The sequence below is a fragment of the Emydura macquarii genome, unplaced genomic scaffold (genome assembly GCF_026122565.2).
Source record: "Emydura macquarii macquarii isolate MOO-44397 ecotype Brisbane River unplaced genomic scaffold, CSIRO-AGI_Emac_v2 contig_1230, whole genome shotgun sequence".
Taxonomy (NCBI): domain Eukaryota; kingdom Metazoa; phylum Chordata; order Testudines; family Chelidae; genus Emydura; species Emydura macquarii.
The window spans coordinates 12,678,443-12,698,774 of record NW_027131367.1 but is presented as its reverse complement, the minus strand read 5'-3'; the positions used below and the strand labels follow the sequence as shown (position 1 = coordinate 12,698,774).

General features: G+C 49.1%; 1 protein-coding gene across 4 annotated transcripts in view; it reads left to right on the top strand.

Annotated features, from left to right (window-relative positions):
- HID1 (HID1 domain containing) overlaps positions 1-20,332 on the top strand; it is a 41,424-nt gene that overhangs the window by 14,736 nt on the left and 6,356 nt on the right. For 2 of the 4 annotated variants that reach the window (XM_067547514.1, XM_067547512.1), the window contains exons 4-15: positions 3,026-3,139; positions 8,241-8,347; positions 9,549-9,665; positions 10,973-11,195; positions 11,922-11,978; positions 12,087-12,227; positions 13,195-13,285; positions 13,851-14,002; positions 15,382-15,460; positions 16,093-16,257; positions 17,668-17,895; positions 18,425-18,558. In XM_067547514.1, the coding sequence (XP_067403615.1) occupies positions 3,026-3,139; positions 8,241-8,347; positions 9,549-9,665; positions 10,973-11,195; positions 11,922-11,978; positions 12,087-12,227; positions 13,195-13,285; positions 13,851-14,002; positions 15,382-15,460; positions 16,093-16,257; positions 17,668-17,895; positions 18,425-18,558 (1,608 nt within the window). Of the gene's footprint in view, positions 1-3,025; positions 3,140-8,240; positions 8,348-9,548; positions 9,666-10,972; positions 11,196-11,921; positions 11,979-12,086; positions 12,228-13,194; positions 13,286-13,850; positions 14,003-15,381; positions 15,461-16,092; positions 16,258-17,667; positions 17,896-18,424; positions 18,592-20,332 lie in introns of all 4 variants that reach the window. The other 2 variants (XM_067547513.1, XM_067547511.1) reach the window with 1 other exon arrangement.

Here is a 20,332-nt window from a genome sequence, read left to right as displayed (position 1 = left end):
TTTTCCCCCATGGCCCCACCCCTCAGCACATGGCAGCTTTGTGCTAGCTGCCTCTCTGCTGAGCGTGTTGGGAGGGACTGAAATTAACTACACAGCTCATCTGTAGCGCCAGCTTCATTGCCTTCCTCCCCATCTCAGCTCGGTTTGTTTAGCACAGGGTGATATTTTTAGTGGCGTATTTCAGTCACTTAGGTGTAGCTATGGGTAAGGGCTTGTTCATACAAGAAAGTTGCTCTGATGTAACTTAAGTTGTGAATTTAAACTGATATAATTACACGGGTGCAGAAAGCTCTGTGGCCCTTCTTATTTCACCTGATGAGAGGCTTATTTGGTTTAGCTTAAGCTGATTGGAAACAGGTTAAATTAAAACGGATATAAGCCATTCTTAAACCAAAATAAGAGTGTCCCATACAGCCTTTTGCACTGGTTTAATTATACTGCTTTAAAAGCAGATTCCAGTTCTACCAGCGCAACTTAATTGTGTAGAGAAGCCATAAGAATCATGGTCATTGGCCCATTCATGAACTGAGCTTTACAGTTTTAAATCGGGAATATGGTCTAGTGGTTGGAACCAAGGACTGAGAATTGTGTCCTAGCTTCTGTTTCTGGTTCTGCCACTGACGTTGTGGAACCTTAGGCAAGTCACTTAACTTCCTGGCATGCCTCTGTGTTTCCTTATCTGTAAAATAGGAATAATAACATTTCCCTTCATCGCAGGGGGAATCAAGGTGGAATGTTTATGAAGCACTTTGGGATCCTTGGCTGAAGTGCAAAGGCTCATTATTGCTGTGAATATTGACATATCGGGAGGGGAGAATTTACTTTGCCATACCCACTTGCTGGTGTAGCAGCCGATTCTCAATGTACCGGCAGCGCTGTCTTTGCAGACTCTGCATCTGCAGACTGGTCCTTTTGGGGCCTGGGCTCTGCACCAACGTGTGCAGCTGCTCCCACCATAAGCTATGTGTTCTGCACTGCTTTTTACGGAGGTTTAACAGAGATTGGCAAGGGGGAGGGTTGGTGCAGCCGGAACTTTGCGCTCTCTTAGCCTGTCCCTTCTAATCTTTTTTGCCTATGACCACTTCAGTGAGAAGTTCTGGGCAGCAGGGGGAAGGAGGTTTGATGCCTCTTTTCTCTGCTGTGGCTTTGGGCAGGTGTCCAGGGATCCAGTCTCCCTTATGGGGGGCTGAGTGTAAGTGAGCTGGGAGACTCGACTTGCTTTGGGAAGGACAATGCAATGTGCTTTGTGTGGGGATACAGCCAGGCCATTGTTAGGAACTGAATTAGCAGCTTGCTCCGCATCTGCATGGGCCAACAGACCCTAAAAGGCATTCTGGCTTCTTGGGCTGGTGGGGGTATGGCAAGTACTGACTGCATGCATGGTTGCTCGTCTCCTGGCCCATTCGTCCTGTGCTTGTGCCTAATGGATAATATGGCACTGCTGGGGACTGTTTCCCTGGCCAGGTTTGCCCCCTGGAAGGGGTTGTGATCTGTGTCTGGCTGCGGGCAGAATGGGTGGCAGATATTTGTTTTTGGATGGAGGGAGTGGATGACAGACCCCAGGTCTTTGGGGTTGTGATTGGAAGTAGGGAAGATCCCCTGGGGTTGTGGATGACAGATATAAATTCTGAGGATCTATGGGAGAGGAGGGTATGGGGTAGGAAGCAGACCACAGTTTTGTGGAGGTGATAAAAGACTCCTGGAGATCTCTTTGGGAACCAGGAACCTTCCCCAACTTTCAGGGTGGAAGGGACCTGCTGGCTTGTTCTGTTTTGTCTAAATCACTTGAATGCCCCCCCTGCCTGGAGGGCAGATGCCCCATTGTGCAGATGATTTGTCTAGAAGTCCAGGCTGTGGTGGTGCAGCTCACCCTTTTTATATCCCTTTTGACCTCAAGGCTCCTCCGTTTCATCTCTGATTTCAAAGCTGGAATAAAAGCATCTCTGCTCCTTACTGGCTCCCCACCCCCGGCCTGGTTCCTGCATCTGGGATCCTGTTATTGGCCTCCCCAATGTCGCATGAAAAGACGTCAGTGCAGTGCAGGCTATTATCTCCCTTCAGCTTGCCTGCTGTTATTTAAGGGTTTTGTGTCATCTGCACACTGACGGAGGCCTGGCTGGCACAGATAAGCTGCCTTTGAGCCTCGCCCCCTCCTGGCAGAAGCCTGGATTTAGCCTTATTGGGGAAGACATAACATCCAGGATGCTCTTTGAATGGCAGGGTCAGAGGCTTACTGGAGACGTTCCCCTGGAAACGGCTGCAGAGGAGTAACCACGTGTGATTCTAGCATCTGTCTCTGGATAGGGGCTGAGGTTTTCTTTGAATGCCAGAGAGAGCAAAATTCACTTTGCAGCAGCTGCTGGCTCTGCCATGGCTGACTGAGACACCCCTAGCTGATTGTTCAGGCCCCTTTCTCCGTAGCCCATTGGGGCAGCCCCTCAATTCTGGACAGTACACTTGGCTCTGAAAGGCTTTTTACAACCATTATCCATGTTGCCTGCTAGGTGACTCCAATCCCGCCCCCATTATTCACAACCTGACTCACCCACCTCATCATGGTGCAGTGATTCCTCGCTCTCCTAACATCTGTAGTGTGCTCCTCTTGGGAAATGGTTCCCTTTCCTCCAGCACCTGTATTAACTGGAGCGTCCCAGTGAGATGAATAGCTCTCTGATGACTTCTTCTAACCCACAACAAAGACCAATGAGGCAACTCCATGTCCTCCCTGCATATGTAGGCCTTGAGTCTTTCTCCTTCCACAGCGGTTTGATTGGCCCATCCTCACTGAAACTGCTCCCTCTCCGACTACATCTGTCACCTGCCTGCTCTCAGGGATGACATCTCACTCCTCCCTACCATGACCTCCCTACCGGTGGGTTGCCTGCCTCTCCCTGACCCCCTGTCACTCTTTGCTGTCTGCTCTTGGGGAAAGTGCTCCTTCCCTGCTGCCCTGTTGTATTAATATTACTGTGCGCTGACTTTCAAGCCTGGGCTGAGACCATTCTACTATATTTGTCATTTTCAGGGTGATGAAGAAGATGAAAATGCCCGGCCCCTGGCTGAGTCATTGCTCCTGGCGATTGCAGATCTGCTCTTCTGTCCAGATTTCACTGTCCAGAGCCACCGGAAGAGCACTGTGGTAAGCTGGGTGATCTGCTGGTTAGCGCCAGGTAGCTGAGCAGGGGGCCTGGCTTTAGTTGAGTTTTTAAGAAGGCAGCCATCTTTTCTCTGTACCTGTCCTGGATACGTTTCCCTCCTGTCCACCGTGGTAAAGCTGGTCAGCCCTTCCCTTGAATGCAGTGGGTATGGACTGAAGGGATCCAGAGGTAAGGTGCCAATGTGAAGGGCTCCCAGTTAAAACTGAGATGGAAGGGATCCTGAAAACCAAAGATATGGTTCTTAACTAGGCATATCAACCTGGTTACTCAGTGGGGGCGGCAGGGCAGAATGCCAGTGCTCTGGTACATAACAGGGATGAATCGTGAAACATGCAACTTAGAAAAGAGCCCTGAGGAAAACCGAACTGGTTTATTGCCCTCTGGCTAGGGAGGTGTTGGTTTTAAATAAGTCTACTCTGGGCAGCATTGTACCTTTAAACAAGAGGTGCTCACACGTGACCTTGGTGGGAGCCATATAAGAACTTATATCATGGAACAACAGCAATCACTTCATAATGAATGAGACAGCTAAGTTAGACCTGAGGTTGAGGCCTCTTCCCTTGAAATCCACAAAAAGTCACAGTGGTCTCCAAATTAGAAAACTACATCTGGAGTGAATTGGATAAGGAGTTCCTGATTCTGTGGTAGAGGTGTTTACCCAGGGTGCAAAATGTCTTCAGGTAGCTTTGCCGCTTTGTAACAAAAATCCCTCTGACAGCAGCAGAAAAGTAAAGGGGCAGTTCCTGGGCTTCCCTTGCTGAGACCTAGTGAGCAGCACCACATTTCTTACGTTGAAATCGGATTTCGAAAGTGATTCACTTCTTAACTCAGTATTTCCTGGGTTTCTAACATTTGAAGTTTTATTTAAACTGTAACATTCTTGAAAGGCCACTTATCTGTGCATGCAACCTTCATTCCACCTCCACAATGTGTTCTTTCTGGCAGGAATGCTACTGACCTTCGCTGTAAAGCACTTTGACATCTAAAGATGAAAAGCTCTACATACGAGCTCAGGATGATGATTTTTATGATGTTACCCAGCTGAGGCCATTAGGACTGTGACATTCAAACTTTGCCCCATTGATGTCTGCATTGTCATCTTGTCAGGAGTCAAATGAATGGAGCCAATTGCAGATGCTGTTGTCTTTAGTACAGATGCGGGAGCCTGTGGAGATGACTAATTAATTTGCTAATGTTTGTACAGCACTTTGAAAACGTAAAGCACTGCACAAGCACTGAGCATTACAAATCCGGCCATGCAGTGTGCAATCATGATCCAAGCAACCTTCATAAATCATATGTAATGCTCCATCCTAATTCAACCATATCCACCATTAAGATGGAGTCTTACATACCTGGACCTGTAGTATCCATGGACTATACTGCCATGTTAAAGAGGGATGCAGTTGTGGCTGGGGATTCAGAGCTACCGCTGCAGAAGGATATCAAGGAAAACAGACCACATCTGTATGAGATGGGCTGGGATGAAAGGGCTCGTGTGTCACTTGCTAAGTCATCCTGAAGGGTCTCTGGGCTGTTCTGCACAGCCGTAGGCAGGAGACTGGTGCGTCACTGTGATATGAACTTGCTGTGGCTAATGCTGGAGCTGCCGACTCTGTCCTTCTGCAGCATTCAGCGCTCATGCCATGGTGTCCGTTTGTTGTAAAGGGGCAATGATTAAAACAACACGTCATGATCTCTTAAGAGATCAACTTCATGTTGTCCCAGACTAGAAGTCGGCTAGAAGCCGCTGCCGGGCTCCTGTGGCCCAGAGATGAATGGAACTGTATACCTAACCGTGCAGACAACTTATAATGCTGCGGGGTTCAGTTCTTTGGCACCAGTAATATTTTTTGGTAATTCACATGGTTCAACTTTTAACATCAAACTAATCTATAGAAGTGGAGGTAAATGAGGCTGAAATAAGGGACGTACTGAAGAAGTGAAAGCAGCAGGAGCCTGGGTGCTATAGACGTCCACATTTGGAGCCTGATTTTCAAATGTGCTGAACATCAGGAGGTACAACTGACTTCCGCTGGAGCTGGGTGTACTCAGTACCTCTTAGAATCAGGCCCTTGGCTTGGAGGCCAGCATTAGACACTGCTGTCATTAGTTGATCTGAACTTAATCCCCACCCTTTCCATGCTTCCTAGATCACAAAAGGTGCTATTGCATTGTACCTGCCTTGCTTGGTCTGTGCTTACACACGAAATCTTGCTAAGATCCCATTCCTCCCGCCATCAAACTAGATACGACAGTTCATTTTCTGGGTCAGTGTCAGTGGAGTGATGAGATTCAAAACCCTTGATTTTCGGAGATGCCGTATGCTAAAAATGGAGGAATTGACATGTATATATAGCTTCGTTTTGCCTTGAAGGAGCACCTGGGCAGCTTGTTGCCTTTGACATGAAGCTGGAGGTATCTATTGTTCCCTTTTGAGGAAATATCAGTGCAGTCTAGTAAGGTTTAGAAGAAATTCTCTTGCTCTTGGTCTCTGGATTCAGAACTGCCTGAATGGGAGGAATGATGATCTTGTGTCTAAGATGATATAGGTCTGGGAAACAGGGACCTTGGTTCTAGTCCTGAATCCGCCACAGACCCTTGGACAAGTCACTTGCCCTGATGTGCAGCTGGTGTACATCTGCAAAGCTCCATTGAAATCAGTGGAACTACACTGATTTACAGCAGCTGAAGATCCACGTCTTGCCTGTAAAGTAGGGATTAATGCTTGTTCCTCAGAGGAGCTGTAAATTGCTAGATGTCTTGAAAGTATGCTGAGGTCCTCGCGTGGAAGGTGCTGTAGAAATACTGTGAAAGTTTGTGTCTTTGCTTCTGTGTGACACTCCGTGGAGGCAGAGGATGCAGCACTGAGCTGCTGCCCTCTGGCTGGCGGTGCATTCAGGGTTAACCTCTGAATTCTCTGTAGGTCCATCTTGGGTTTTCAGAGTAAGAAAACTACTCTGAAATGACTAACCCTCCCCTCTTCTCACTGATTAACAAAGAAAGCCTGTGGCATGAGGAAGGAGATATACATACTTGGCCTGCAACTGGAAGTCTAATGATGATGATGCAGGAAGTTTCTCTCCTACATGATTCGCCTGTGAGGCCATCCCTGAGAGCAGAGCTGAGTTGCCTGGTACAGGCTGGGTGAAGAGCAGCCAATAGCAGGGTGGTCTGGCACGGCCGGGTGCTATAGACTTGGCTGGCACTACCCCCTCATTACAGATCAGCCCCTCCAGAAAATGCGGTCATCCTGGCAAACAAACACTCTTCCATTGTTCCCTCAAGAGTGGAGAACTTTAGTATCTTGTTCCTTTCCCCGGCATGTGTTACAAACCGGGGACAGCATTAACCCAGTGTTAGCTCAACCGCAGGGCTCTTTCACTGGGGATTGTAACTCAGGTGAGTAGAAGGAGCCTGTCAAGTCTCAGCTTCCTCTTCGTAACATTTTATTGTTGTGGCAAATGTGCTACCAGCCCGATGGCCTGACCTTCAGAGCATCTGCAGCTTCCATGAACTTCAAAGGTGCTCTTCACCTTTGGATGTCAGACCTTAGGCTGTGGTGGTTTTTTTTTTTTTTTTTTTTAAATCTCTCCCATGTTGAATATTTTTTTATAAAAACTGCAATGTTTATTCCAGGCCCTGCCTGTAAACACAGCAATGTGGAACCCTCCTTTAAAAATATACCTATGAAGGAGCATCAAAATTGCATCAAAATAGTGCACGTTTGATTACTGACAAATGCATTGAGCGATGGGCGTTTCCAAAGGAGCTGTGATTTGCACTTCATGCTCTCTCTTCTTACAGTGATGGCAGTAATATCACTTAAAACATCCCAAAATATTTAACAGCAAACAGTGTAGCATGGACTCAGATGAATAGGCAGATGCCTGAGTTTAGATCCCCACTTGGCCTAAGTTGGGGGAGAATTCTTCATGGCTGGCTGGCCATGTGGCTTCTCTCACTGCATATGGTTCCTGTGCTCAGCTTCTTATCTGACTGCAGTTTAATCATCAGGGAGCATCATCTCTCCCTGTCACTCTCACGCACAGGAGGTTGTATGTGAGCTCATGCCTGTTCCAGCATGGAGTTGTTGTCAGGGCTAATGCAGGAATTCTGGCGGCAGGTGAGTTCCAGTCTCTGTCAGCAGGAGCTTGCAGTTGCTCCAGTCCCAGCAGGAGCAGGTGTGGATGCACTAGCTTTGTGGGAGCTTGTGGTTGGGAACGTAGGGAGGGTGGTGTGATTGCACTTGAACCTCGCTGTACTGAGAGCAGTCCTGGGCGTGTGAGAGAGAGTGTGGCACAATGGGAATCCAGAGTAATTAGGAAAGAGCTGTTCTGTGAACTCCTGCTCCTGAGTGCACCAGGAAAAAGGCAGCACAGAGAATTTGCTTAATTAAACCACTGAAAGGGATAGTTTACATGTGCCAAAAGCCCTTGGTGTAAATGCATTCATCTGAGCCCTTTTACCCTGACTGTTCCTGGAGAGTAAACATGCTGCTTTCAATGGCCATTTGTCTCCACAAATTGCCTGTGCGGGGGATCCAGTTCTGACTAGACAATTGACTACAGGAAACATGGCTGCTCCCAGGGGGCTCGGAGTTCATCCCCTAGTGTTACCAAAGTGCGTGTGGGGGAAGGCAGGAGTTGTTCTAGATTCGTGCTGTGAACAAGGCCAGGAGCTGTCCGAGGGGCAAGGAGGAGAAGTTGCTTGGATAACAGTGATGTTGTTTGTATTGCGGTAGAGCCTGTGGGGGGGATCAAGGCCCTGTTATGCTAGTGTTGTACATGCACATAATGAAAAGTCGGTCCCTGCCCTAAGGAGCTAATAGTGCTGGAAGTTGGACTGGGCACCCTTTTTTTGGGCGGGGACAGAGTGGGAGTGTGTTGGAGAGAGGAGGGGCTAATACTTCAAACAATTAAAAGTAAAATATGTTTGGACTTGTTAACACCTTGGCTCCCCCCCGTGCAGGCATCTACAACATCCCCTGGTGGGCTGCAGGTTTTAACCCCCCTGTGTGCCACTGAGGCTGTTGACTCAAGCCTCTGCGTGCCAGAGCTGTGATCTCTTTCTTCTCCACAGGACACGGCAGAGGACATTCATTCCATTGACAGCTGTGAGTACATCTGGGAGGCTGGCGTGGGCTTTGCTCACTCCCCCCAGCCCAACTACAGCCATGATTTAAACCGGTAAGACAGTCCAGAGGTGCAGGGCGGTGCGCTACGGCTGTGTGCAGTGGGCCCTGGGCGATGCATAGCCCTAATGGAGATTCTCATGGAGCTGGGATCTGCTCGCTCACTTCCCCCGGCATCCAGGCTTTTTATTTGCTATGGGCCAAGGGGGCAGTTGTTCCCCCAGACCTTGGCTTGCCTGTGCCCCAGACTTTTCCTAGGTTTATGTCTTCCACTCCGCCCCTCCTAGCACCTCCCCCAACTTTGCAGGATATGATATCATCACCTATAATATGCTGACACAACTTTGCCACCCCCCAATTTGTTTGAAACGCTGCCTTTGCCAGTATCTAAACCCATGCAGGAGTCACACTCCTTGCTTTGTGGATGCGTCTTCTTTCTGCTACCTATTATACCAACAGAACTTGCAGTACAGACCAGGGAAGTACCTTGTGGCTGCAAAAGACGCTGTCACGTTGGGGTTGCAAGCTCAGAGGCTGGGCTCCCCATTGCAGTAGGCATTGGGAGTATGGCAGAGGTAACGCACCTGCTTCCTCGCACTGGGGGAGGAGGGGCATCTTGCATCCCTCTGGTTTCCCATTCAACCTCCTACCTCCCCACAGCCTGGCTAGCGCGACATGGCATCGATCGGCCCTGAAGGGAGCCACGTTCAGCCTCTGCTGACTGGAACATGGGGCCTTTGCAGGGATGGAAAATGGGGGCCCTTGACAGCCCCTCTTCCTGACACATGCACATGTGCAGATGCATAAACCGGCTCCGTTAACCCAAGGGACAAGTCTGCTCCTGGTTCTGTCTGTAGTGGTCCTATCACTGTCAATAGACAGGTGCGGAGCTGGGGGGATAGGGAGGGGCTGCTGAGTGGTTGAAAGCCGTCGAGGGGAGTTGGCGGGCAAGCGTGGAGGGGAGAGGGTAGATTCTGTTCTGTGCGATGGGGGCAGTGACTTGGATTCCAGTGCGTTAGCTGGTGTATGGGCCAATTCATTGCAAACCAACTGAGAAGGATTCTGTGTTGTGAGGAGGAGACTCCTGGAAGTGTCTGTTGCTGGTGAGAGCTGCCGTTGTGTGTCTGGGGCCTTAGAAGGGCGTTTCCAACTGTCCAAAGTTCATCAAAGCGTTGAAAGTAGCTGTCCAGTGATGCGACTGAGGAGGACTCTCTACCCAAATGGCTCCAGGACTCATCCTCCTGCTCTTCTTTCAGGACAGAGCTGCTGAAACTTCTGCTGACGTGTTTCTCGGAGGCCATGTACCTTCCCCCCTCCTCAGACAGCAGCAACGCCAATCCCTGGGTGCAGTTCTTTTGCTCCACGGAGAACAGGTCAGAGGGAGCAAGGGCAAGTGGCAAAGTCTTTGGGGTGGGGGAGGGAGAGAGGGTGCTCCTAGCTCTTCTCCCCAGACACAGGATAGTTTATGCAGCGTAGGAGGCCTTAGGATTTGCTCCCCCAGGCAAAGCAGATTGTGGCTCATCCTCCTCATGTGACTCTGTCCCCTCCCTCCTTCTGTGTACTTAGCCCACTTCATCTACCTTACACACAATGCCTGCCCAGCGCCCTGGGAGATAGGTCAGTGTTATCCCTCGCTTACAGGTGGAGAAACTGAGGCACAGAGAGGTGATGTGCCATGCCCCAGACCATGGAGGGAGTCTGTTGCAGAGCTGAGGGCGTAGAACTCAAGCAGCCTCGGCTCTCAAGACTGTCCTTTTCCCTGTCTTGGTTCCCCTCTGCTTTAAACACCCTTGTTTGTTGCAATGAGTACAGTGCCTGGTTTGCTACATTTGGTTATAGGGGAGTGCTGTCTCCTACTGGCTGAGCAGTGAATCTCCTGTGTGACTTTCAATCTGCAAAATGACGTATTTCTTTGAGGCTACATTTCACAGGCTGGAGGAGATCAGCTTCATCCCTCTGTCTGGAGTGCTTCAAGGGTCTTGCCATCTTTCATATGTTTTGTGTGTGCATTGATAGCCCTGGATGCTGAAGTCTTTTACTTGGCCACAGAATAGGCACCCCCCATCCCTTGACCGGAGCAGCACAGACTCACACCATCCAACACCATAGCCCTAACCTGGGAGCCCATTTAGGAATCAGACTGGTGGGAGTTTCCACTGCCCATTCAATCCTCGGCCTCTGCTGAAACTGACTAACCCCGTTGTCAAATGGTGGGGAGGCGTGATTTTTTTTTTTTTTGACCCCCCAAACTCATTCCCTATAGACCTCCAAACAGCCGTCAGTAACATCTTTTGATTTGCTGTGGACTTGAGCTGGATTTGAACCAATAACCTTCTGTAGAGGTGAAAGGCTCAATAGCTCATTGCCAGATCACTGAGCCAAGTGGCCCCCATGTCCTGCATGGTAAGGACTTAAATTGAAAGCCTGCCATGCCTTTCTTACCCATGCTCTGTCTGTGAGGCCTGTATTCTGGCTGCTGTATATACACTGTGATAAGTGACCCCTCCATTCCCACCCCACACACCTGAATATGGTTGTGTGTAGATTCTCAGGTGAAGCTGCTGGTTATACTCCCCATAGGAAGCCTGCTTCCCTTTGGAGGGGCGTTGATCAGGGTATGGAGTGTGTGGGATAAGTATCTCCTGCTGCTTCTCTCTGAGTCTCTGGAGTCCTCTTGCAGGCACGCGCTGCCGCTCTTCACCTCGCTCTTGAATATCGTCTGTGCCTACGACCCAGTGGGTTACGGGATCCCCTACAACCACCTGCTCTTCTCCGACTACCGTGAGCCCCTCGTGGAGGAGGCGGCCCAGGTGCTGATAGTCACTTTGGACTATGACACCTCCACCAGCTCAAGCCCCACAGTGGACGGCACCACTACCAGCACCGCCATGGATGACGTGGACGTAAGTTACACCTGGTACCTCTCTCACCCTTGCCACCAGTCTCTTCAGCATCTTTGCCGCAGATCCTTTTTCCAGGCCTTCCTGATGCTGCCTCCTCTCTACCAAGGGCTTCTTCAGACCCACACTTGTGTCACATCCCAGCTAGGATGCTCTTCCTCTTCTCCTACAGCGCATGTGTTTGGATGGGCGATGCTGGTGATTGATGCCAGCAGCCTGAAGTCCCTGAAGGCTACAGTCCTCTCTATATATACAGCACAGTCAATAGCCATACGGGTCTCCCCATGCTGACCTGAAGAAGCCCTCTTTACGGCTACAGAGAAGTTCAGTCTCCACAGCCCCATTCGGCCTTTCTGTTCCTGTCTGGGGCCAATTGAGATGGGCTTTATGCTGTGGACACTTGTCTACTAGGGCCCAGTATGACACAGTCTAACCTATTTTCCGTAGGCCACTGAACAGCCATCGGGTGGTAATGACTTTGGCCACAGTGGCTTATAAATGAAAGGCCCTTATTCCATTTCCAATCCCCTGAGCCATCCGGTCCCCGGGCGTTCAGCAATCGAAGTATTTGTGTCCCTCAGAGAGAAGCTGACAGTTGGAGAGCAGGTGCAAACGTCGCTAGCCTCTGGCCCCAATTGGTGGTGGCTGGTTGGCTTGCTGTGCGCTTAAACTTGGCTTCCCAAGGAAATTCTGTTACTAATATTGGTCTTAAATTTTCTTTTAATGCAGCCTCCGGGGCCAGACAACTTGTTTGTGAATTATTTGTCTAGGATACACAGAGAGGAGGTAAGGTGCTCCTTCGTTAAGATCCTTCCTGATTGATTTCCTGTATATTAGGCTAACCCAGGCCACCATACACTGATGTTTCTTTACCCTCTTGGTTATCTGTCCCAGGACTTCCAGTTCATCCTCAAAGGAGTGGCACGTCTGCTTTCGAACCCACTGGTCCAGACCTACCTGCCAAACTCAGCCAAGAAGATCCAGTTCCATCAGGAGCTCCTTGTTCTCTTCTGGAAACTCTGTGACTTCAATAAGGTGCAGATTAAGTAGCACTGCCAGGGGAGGGAGACAGACAGCAAGAGCAGGGTTGGACCCAGGAGGGGATAGGAATGGGAGAGGAGCTTGGTGACCTTGGAATGGGAGCACCGAGCCTGTGCCCAAAGCTGGGTCTTTGTAGACTAATGGAATTTCAAGCGTTTAAGGGTGAGCATGTGATGTACGTGGCTGGTTGGCTTGGCTCTGGCTGAAAGGTTGTGGGAGATCACATGACACCAGGAGCTCTGGCTGTGTTGGCTGCTGGAAAGTTGCTAGGGGTGATCACATGACCTCTGGTTGCATTGGCCCCTGCCCAGCAGTTAATGGTGGTTATGTAAACCCTGGAGCTCTGGTTGGTTGGTCTATGATGAGCGGGTAGAAATGAACAAGTGACTTGCTGGTGTTCTGGCTGCGTGACAGACGGGGACCTGACTCCTCTGGCTGAAGACTAGGGTCAAACCCAGAGCAGCGTGTGGAAAAAATTCTAACAAGCTTTTAAAAATCAAAGGATTAAATCCCCATGAGATGGAAGGGCTTGATTACATCCCCAGAAGCAGGACATGTCCAGGCGTGGATGGCTAGGGCCAGCAGAGAATCTGGCCTGTTCCTTCCTTTTCCTGTCTAATTACCTGGTGGCTGGGATCAGCAACTAAACATTCACAGGCACATTTTAGAAAGCAGCCACTGATTTAGATGCCTCAGATTTTGGGTGCTCAGCTTGAGACACATAGAATCTCCCCAAGGGACCTACAGATTCTCAGCCCTCTGAAAATCAGACCCTACATAACTCAGGTCAGGCACCTCAAACCAACAGCCACTTCTGGAAATGCTGGCCTTGGTGTTGATCTCCTTTTTCTAGCTAGGATGTGAAAGTACCTTTGACTGACTTGTCAGGGCTGATACAGCACAGATGCTGGAGAGAACAGAATCCATCTGAGATCATCTCACATCCTTCCCTCTCTTTCAGAAATTCCTCTTCTTCGTGCTGAAGAGCAGTGATGTCCTTGACATCCTGGTCCCAATCCTCTACTTTCTCAATGACGCCAGAGCAGATCAATGTAAGTTCTATATCCACTGCCTGTTCCAAAACCCCGGGCTTCAGCTCTGGAAAGGTGTCCCTGATCCAGTGGAGAGAGGGAGAGACAGACAGACAGTGGGTCTCACTTCTGTTCTCACCCCAGAGTAAATCAGGAGTTACTCCACTGAAATTACTGTGGTTACACTGGTGTAAGTGAGAGCAGGAGCAGGGCAGGTGTCTCCAGTTCAGAGACTTGGGGCCTCACACAGGAATTTCATGGAGAAAAAATGAGTCCATGCAAATCCTTCACTATCCTGGGGACGACCTTATAAATGTGCTGGATGCCAGGCTGCTGGTAGCAGGAAAGATGTGCTAGCTTCCTCTTCCAGCTCCATTCCTGGAGGCAGCAGGAGTTTCTGACAACAGGTTGTCTCCTTGCCCTCCTTTCCTGCTGCTGGAGATGGAGATAGGGTCATTCCTTGCAGAGCCCCTGTGTGGGCAATCCTGTTAAGTTATGCTTTCTCCTTTGGTCTCGCTCTGTTTCTTCTCCCTGACCTTCCTTCTCCATTGGCCAGCTGGCTTCACCATTGTGCTTCTTTTTGCAGCTCGAGTGGGACTGATGCACATCGGCGTCTTCATCCTATTGCTGCTCAGTGGGGAGCGTAACTTTGGCGTCCGCCTGAACAAGCCGTACTCTGTGCGAGTGCCCATGGACATCCCCGTCTTCACAGGGACACATGCGGATCTTCTCATCGTAGTGAGTATGGCCCTGGCTGGCACTGCCAGCCCCTGCTTCCTCAAGCCACACTTCACCAATCCCCTTCCTGCCTTTATCCTCCGAATGCTGGTACATCCTAGACAGCCCGCCAGTGAGGAGCCAGAAAGACCTGGGTGCCTGTCACTGAAGTGTCTGAGCATTAATGGGATCCTTGCCTCCTACTAAGTCAGAAGCAATATCTTGCAAGGAGCATGAGAGGAGTGGTTTTGCTAGAGGATGGTTATTCCAAAGGGAAGGATACTACTGTGGCAGTGGACAGGTGTCCCAAAGGAGTGATAGGGTGAGGTGGGGTGGGGTTAGCACAACTGGGGCAGAACTGGTCCTTAAGTGAGGGAAGGATGGTTCTTGTGTTTAAAGCAAATGACCTGGGGCAAGTCATTTCACTACTCCGTGCCTCAGTTTCCCCAGCTGTAAAAATGGGGACAATAACACTCACCCCTACCTGATAGTGTTGTTGCGACATTAAATTCACTCACTGATGTGTGAGTGAAGTGCTGGAATACTGCGGTGCTGAAATACCCATAGACAAAATACGATCATAGAAATACCTGTAAAAAAAAGCCCATGTACTCCGACAGTGGTGGCTGAAATCTGCTGCAAAGCCCTGTAGTTTCTGTTGTGCTCTTGTACAGCAGAGTGGAGCTTCTGCAGAAGCTTTTAGGCAGACTTAAAGAATGGAGGCCTGTTCTAAATGAAATATGAAGGCGAATAACCCAACTGGTAAAGTGTCCTCGGTGCTCTTTATTTTGTATTCAGTTCCATTTATTTTATGTTGCATCTACATTTTCACTGGGCTGCAGACTCTTGTATTGACAATGCACTACTGTAATGGAGTGAGATGGGTGGGGGCAAGATGAAGTTTCTCTCAGCTGGTTAGGGAACAGTGGGGCTTTTGGCACCTAGGGAGGCCTGGGAGTCAGTCTGAGATTGCGGGCTAAGTGTATTAGCTGGATGTTTCTGCTAAAATTGGCAGTGAAACTGTTAGCTCATTTTGGTGTTTAAGTGTCCATCGCTGGGTTTCAGGGTTAACACCTTATTGAGATGAATAGGACAGTTCACACCTCTCTTATTTCAGGTTGTTTGCAGACTCAGGAAGATGGCACTGCATCAACTTGTGCTCAGTTTCTGGTTTTAATGTGTTCTTAACCATAAGGGCTGGCAAGGATTCTGTATAAATGAAAACTTAGACTCCTGGAGTACAAGTCTGTAGCAAGGGCTGCATTCCATGCCTGTGTAATTGCAGAGTACGTGGGCCCTGCCTTGGAATGAATGTTGTCAGAAAGCTATTAGTGGGGATAATTGTTTCAACAGTGCAGCTGTACTGGCTCTCCCATTGCTCAAGTCCTTCCTTGCTGTAGGTCTTTCACAAGATCATAACCAGTGGGCACCAGCGGCTGCAGCCCCTCTTCGACTGCCTGCTCACCATCATCGTGAATGGTACGTAGCCGTGCTGACTGTGGAGTAAAGCAGCCTCCAGGGGGAGGGGTTTGGGTTTTCCTGTGAATTTCAGTGGAGGAACCTAACTGATGCCTTGGTTTGGTAGCTTTTGCTGGTCTGGTTTAACTTGTCGCCAGCATAGAAAGTGGCAGCAGTGATCAGGGTAGGTAGGTGCCGCAGTGGGGATTGGTCAGCACAGCTTTTAGGGTGAACCAGATCTGGGAGTCGTCACCTTCGTTCCCTGTTGCACTGGAGAGGCACCTGTTGAAATGGGGCTGGGTGGAGAGAATGTTGGTTGGAGTTGGATGCCACTGAATTAGACCCCGTCCCCTGGGAGCTTTCCCTGCAGAGGAAGGTGGGAACAAGTCACCCCAGCACTGCAGAGAGGTAACCTGAGCAAGGGCAAATGAAGTGTTTGGGACAGGACTGAAGAGGTGTAATACTAACTCTTCTTCAGCAGGTGGTGCCAGTTGTTTTCTGATGAAGGTAGCTGGGTCCGGATTGTAGTCAAGATAGGCCCTTATGGAGAAATCCTGTAGAGTTTAATAGACTGAGCTAACCTTTTGGTGGGCTGTTCACACTCATCCCTCCTTCTCTTTCCACTGCCCATTCCTCCCTCTTCCTTCCCATAGTGTCTCCATACCTGAAGTCTCTGTCCATGGTCGCTGCCAACAAACTGCTGCACCTTCTGGAGGCCTTTTCCACCACCTGGTTCCTGTTCTCCACGGTCCAGAACCACCATCTTGTCTTCTTCCTGCTGGAGGTTTTCAATAACATCATCCAGTACCAGTTTGATGGTAAGTGGCTAAAGGTGAGCCGGCCCTGACTTCGTTCTGCTGTCTCAGTCCGAGGGAGTACGGGGAGGAATTTCAGAGTACATACTGGTCTGAGGTACAAACTATTCAGTCTCCTTTGCCCAAGCAAGATGGTGCAGAAACCAGCTAGCTGGGGGCTTGTCTAGACTAGAGAGGTTTGCACCAATATAGCTACTCTGCTGCCAAGCCCGCATGTAGACACACTGCTCTGGGGCAAAACGGGGCTTGTGCTAGTTCCCAGTGCAAAGAAAACCCCTTTACAGATGGAGCCTGAGATGGCTGATAGGGTGAAGCAGGGTCCTGCCCTTGACATGTCAGACACCAATGATGGCTGCAATGAGTGGAGGGAAGGGAGTGGGAATACTAGAAACATGGCTTAGGGGTGGAATCAAACTGCTTGAATTGTTCAGCTTTGCATACGAGGAAGGAATACAGCCTCCCGTTTTTAATTTGAATTTTTAAATGTGCCTCCCAGCTCTGCAACTCCAGGTGTTTGGAATGTTCCTCAACTTGAGGAGAAACTCCTGATTGCTTGGTGAAGGTCAAATATTTACTGACCAAGTTCAAGCATCTTCCACCTTTCTTCTCGATATCCTGTCCCCGGTGCATGACAGATTCTGACTTTTGCAGAAATGGAGTGGGATCTGACAACCTTCTAGGGGCTCCTGGATTCTCCTGTTCGGAGTTAGTGCAATGATTTAAAAAATAAAAAAAGAACTGGAAAACAGAGTTCCATTTTTCCTAAAGGTGGCCTACAAGTGACTGTTATAAATAATGGACTTTGTGCTCTCTTTCACTACTTTGTGACAGGTAAAAAAGGTCCACAAAGAGTGAGAGGTTTTTTTTAAAAGTTATGTTTTATTTTCCCCTTAGAAATCTCAGGCATCTTGACTCTAGTCTTCCCTGGGTTATTCTGGAGGATGCATGTTGTGCTCTTAAATGAAGAAGGAGGGATGTGGAATCATTAACAAAGACATCCTTTCTCAAAATGTTAACTAGGCACTTGATTTAAATTGGTGGTAACAGAAAACAGTTTTAAACAGACTGACTAAAAATCCCTTCTGCTCTCAGTTACTGAAATGTTACTTTCTTGACTCTTGTGATGCTGTCATTTCACTAGTTCTTCAATCATCACAGTGTCTTCTCGTCTAGACAGGACCTGAATTTCTCAGGCCTTTTTTTAATCTGTCATAAGTATTAAGGGCGCAAGTCCAGCTTTCCCCCTTGTGCAGTTTGCTTTTATTGGTGGAGGTGAGGCTTTCTGACCAGAATCCCTGCTAATGCACATTGGGTTACTGTGTTCCCTTTGGGATGCCCAGGTCCCTGGGGGTAGATTATGTTAAAGATCTTGGAACCTTTTTTCGATGCTCGTTTTATTGCTGTGATTCCCAGGGAACTCCAACTTGGTCTACGCCATTATCCGCAAGCGGAACGTGTTTCATCAGCTGGCCAACTTGCCCACGGATGCTCAGTCCATCCAGAAAGCTCTGCAGCGCAAGAAGAAGACTCCAGAGCCCATTTCTCGCACCAACTCCCAGGATGGGATCTCCATGGAAGGGTCCCGTCCCGCTGCTCCTGCAGAGCCAGGGACACTGAAGACTAGTCTGGTGGCAACACCAGGTCAGCCTGGGCTCACCTTTACAGTGGGGGTTGGGTGAGGAGGGCCTGGCTGCCTTCTCTACAAGGTGTGGCCGGGACTCAGCCATCAGCAGGGTTTTTGAAAAATCTAAGGACTTATTTATAGGAGCAGGTTGCACTAGCGTAACGATATCAGTTTAAAAACGATGAATGTTAAACTGGTGCAGAAAGCTGTGGCCACTCTTGTCTCAGCATAAGAGTGGCTTGATGCAGTTTAGTCCAAGTAGTTAAACCTGTTCCTAACTGAATCAAACCGTCCTGAGACAGAACAAAGAGGCTCTGCACTGTCTTGTGGCCCAGTTTAGCACTATCCAGTTATACCAGTGACTCTTGCTCGTGTAGACATAGTCACTCCTTTACCTGTATGGGGTGGTGAGGGGCGGTTATGGCAAAGGGAGAGCATAATTTCAGATGGAAATAGAAGTGCAGGGAGTTTGGTTTTGTAGGCCCTAAAGCATAGGCCACTTTAGAGCTCTTGCTTAGACTTTCTAACTCTCCCCTCTGAATTCAGGCATTGACAAGCTCACAGAGAAATCGCAGGTGTCGGAAGACGGGACCATGCGCTCCCTAGAGCCAGAGTCTTCACAGTCTCCTTCGGAGGGTAGCCCGGCTGCGGTCGTTAGTGACACAGAGTCCTGGAGCGGGGTAAGGCCCTGTGCTCCTCTCCTGCATGAAAAGGTCTGTAAAACGGCACCAAATGGGTGAAAGTCTATGAACCCCGAAGGAGAGGCCCTGATAAAGTCCATACAAGGCTGGCCTTCATCCAAGGGGTAAAATGTACAGTCCTAAGGTGAACTGAAAATCAGTAAAATTTAAAAATACCCTTAGCCCAAGGACACTAGCATAAAAGCTGCCAGCTTTGCCTTCTCTTCCTACAGGGCTTGCCCGAGACTTTCCTCTAAAAGCAGCAGCAGTTTCACTGTTTGTACTAAGGAGACGCTTCATGCTCTGTGAATCACCATAGTGCTGGACTCCTAGGCCTTTGTGACGGTGTCAGCCTGCTAATTTCCCATCAAGAACCACCAAGCAGCATTATTCCATTTCCAGCAGAACCAGTCTGCTCTTTTATTGCATGCCATTAATTCTTCAGCCAGCCCTCCTCTGTGCAATACTCCAAACCCTTGGGCTCTTTCTCAGGGCACACCTCAGATGCTGTCATGTGGGCCCTCTCTCTGATAGGGAAGTTAGGTTTGTAGACATGGTTCTGCTTAAGCACTCATTCCTAGAGCCCCATGAAATTCTTTTAATAATCTTTCATTTTGTTTATCAGGAATGTCTTGCTGTTGCATTTTTATCTCGGGGTCCTGCCCCAGGGGTGTGAGGTGCTGTGCGCCAGGGGAGGGTTGCAGAGCAAACCACCCTACACTCATGCTGTAGTGGCAGCTTTTCTCCTGCAGGGCTGGCTACCCACTCCTGGTGTTGTGAGCTGGCAGTGCCAGGTTGCAGTTCCCAGAGCAAGGAGCCCGGCCCAATGCCATGGATAAGAAGCTACAGGAGCCACTGCTGTGGAGTTTATTGTTTTATGTCATTTTAATAGTTTTTCATTTTATTTTGTGTTACTTTGCATTTGAGGAAAACATGGTGCTCCTGTTCCTTAGCCACCGTAGTGTTTTGCTTCACTATGAACACTGCACCTCCAGCCACTAGAGGGCAAGATTATCCTTTGTACAATGTGTGACCTTTTTCCCAGCTTCTTTTCTAGGTCCCCTCAGCCTTGTTTGGAATGGCTGGTCAATCCCCTATATAAGTTCATCCAGTGTAGAACATAAACTGGGCTGGGGACAGTGGGGGTTTCATTTGATGTGATGGAACCTGCCTAGAGTGAACCTGGCTAAAGTAAAACTCCATTTCCAGTGAAATTAGTATTTGTATTACCATAGTACCTGGGAGCCCTAGTCACCAACCAGTAGCCCTGAATTATCTCGGAGCATTGTAATGTGCTGGTTGCTATTTCAAACACAGCCAGCCTCTGCTTAGAGTGAAGCTGGCCTGGAAAGACTGACTTCGCCATAAGAATCTTTCACTGTATTTCACTTCAGTAACGTTTGAGATGAACCAGAGCTGCAGAATTTGCATCCAGGTTTCCGCCTCCTCCTTGAAAAATGGAAGATGTTCTTAGAGCTGACCCCTGAGGAACTTTTCTTGGGAGACCCTGACATATCAAGCCTGACCTCAGCTCTTATTTAAAACAAATCCAGTCTCTTCCCTTTTCCCTGGGGAAGATGGCCTGGGAAACGTAAACTGCTTTCTCAGTCTGAAAGTTTGTCACTGATTTCCCTTAAAGATCACAGGTTATTCATGGCCCTTTTCCCCGTATGCCCATGGCTGCCTGGGATGGGACTTGGAGATGTCCCTTACAAGAAGGACACCTTGATGTTTGGTTGGGCCCGGCTCAATATGTAACCATCCTGGGGAACGC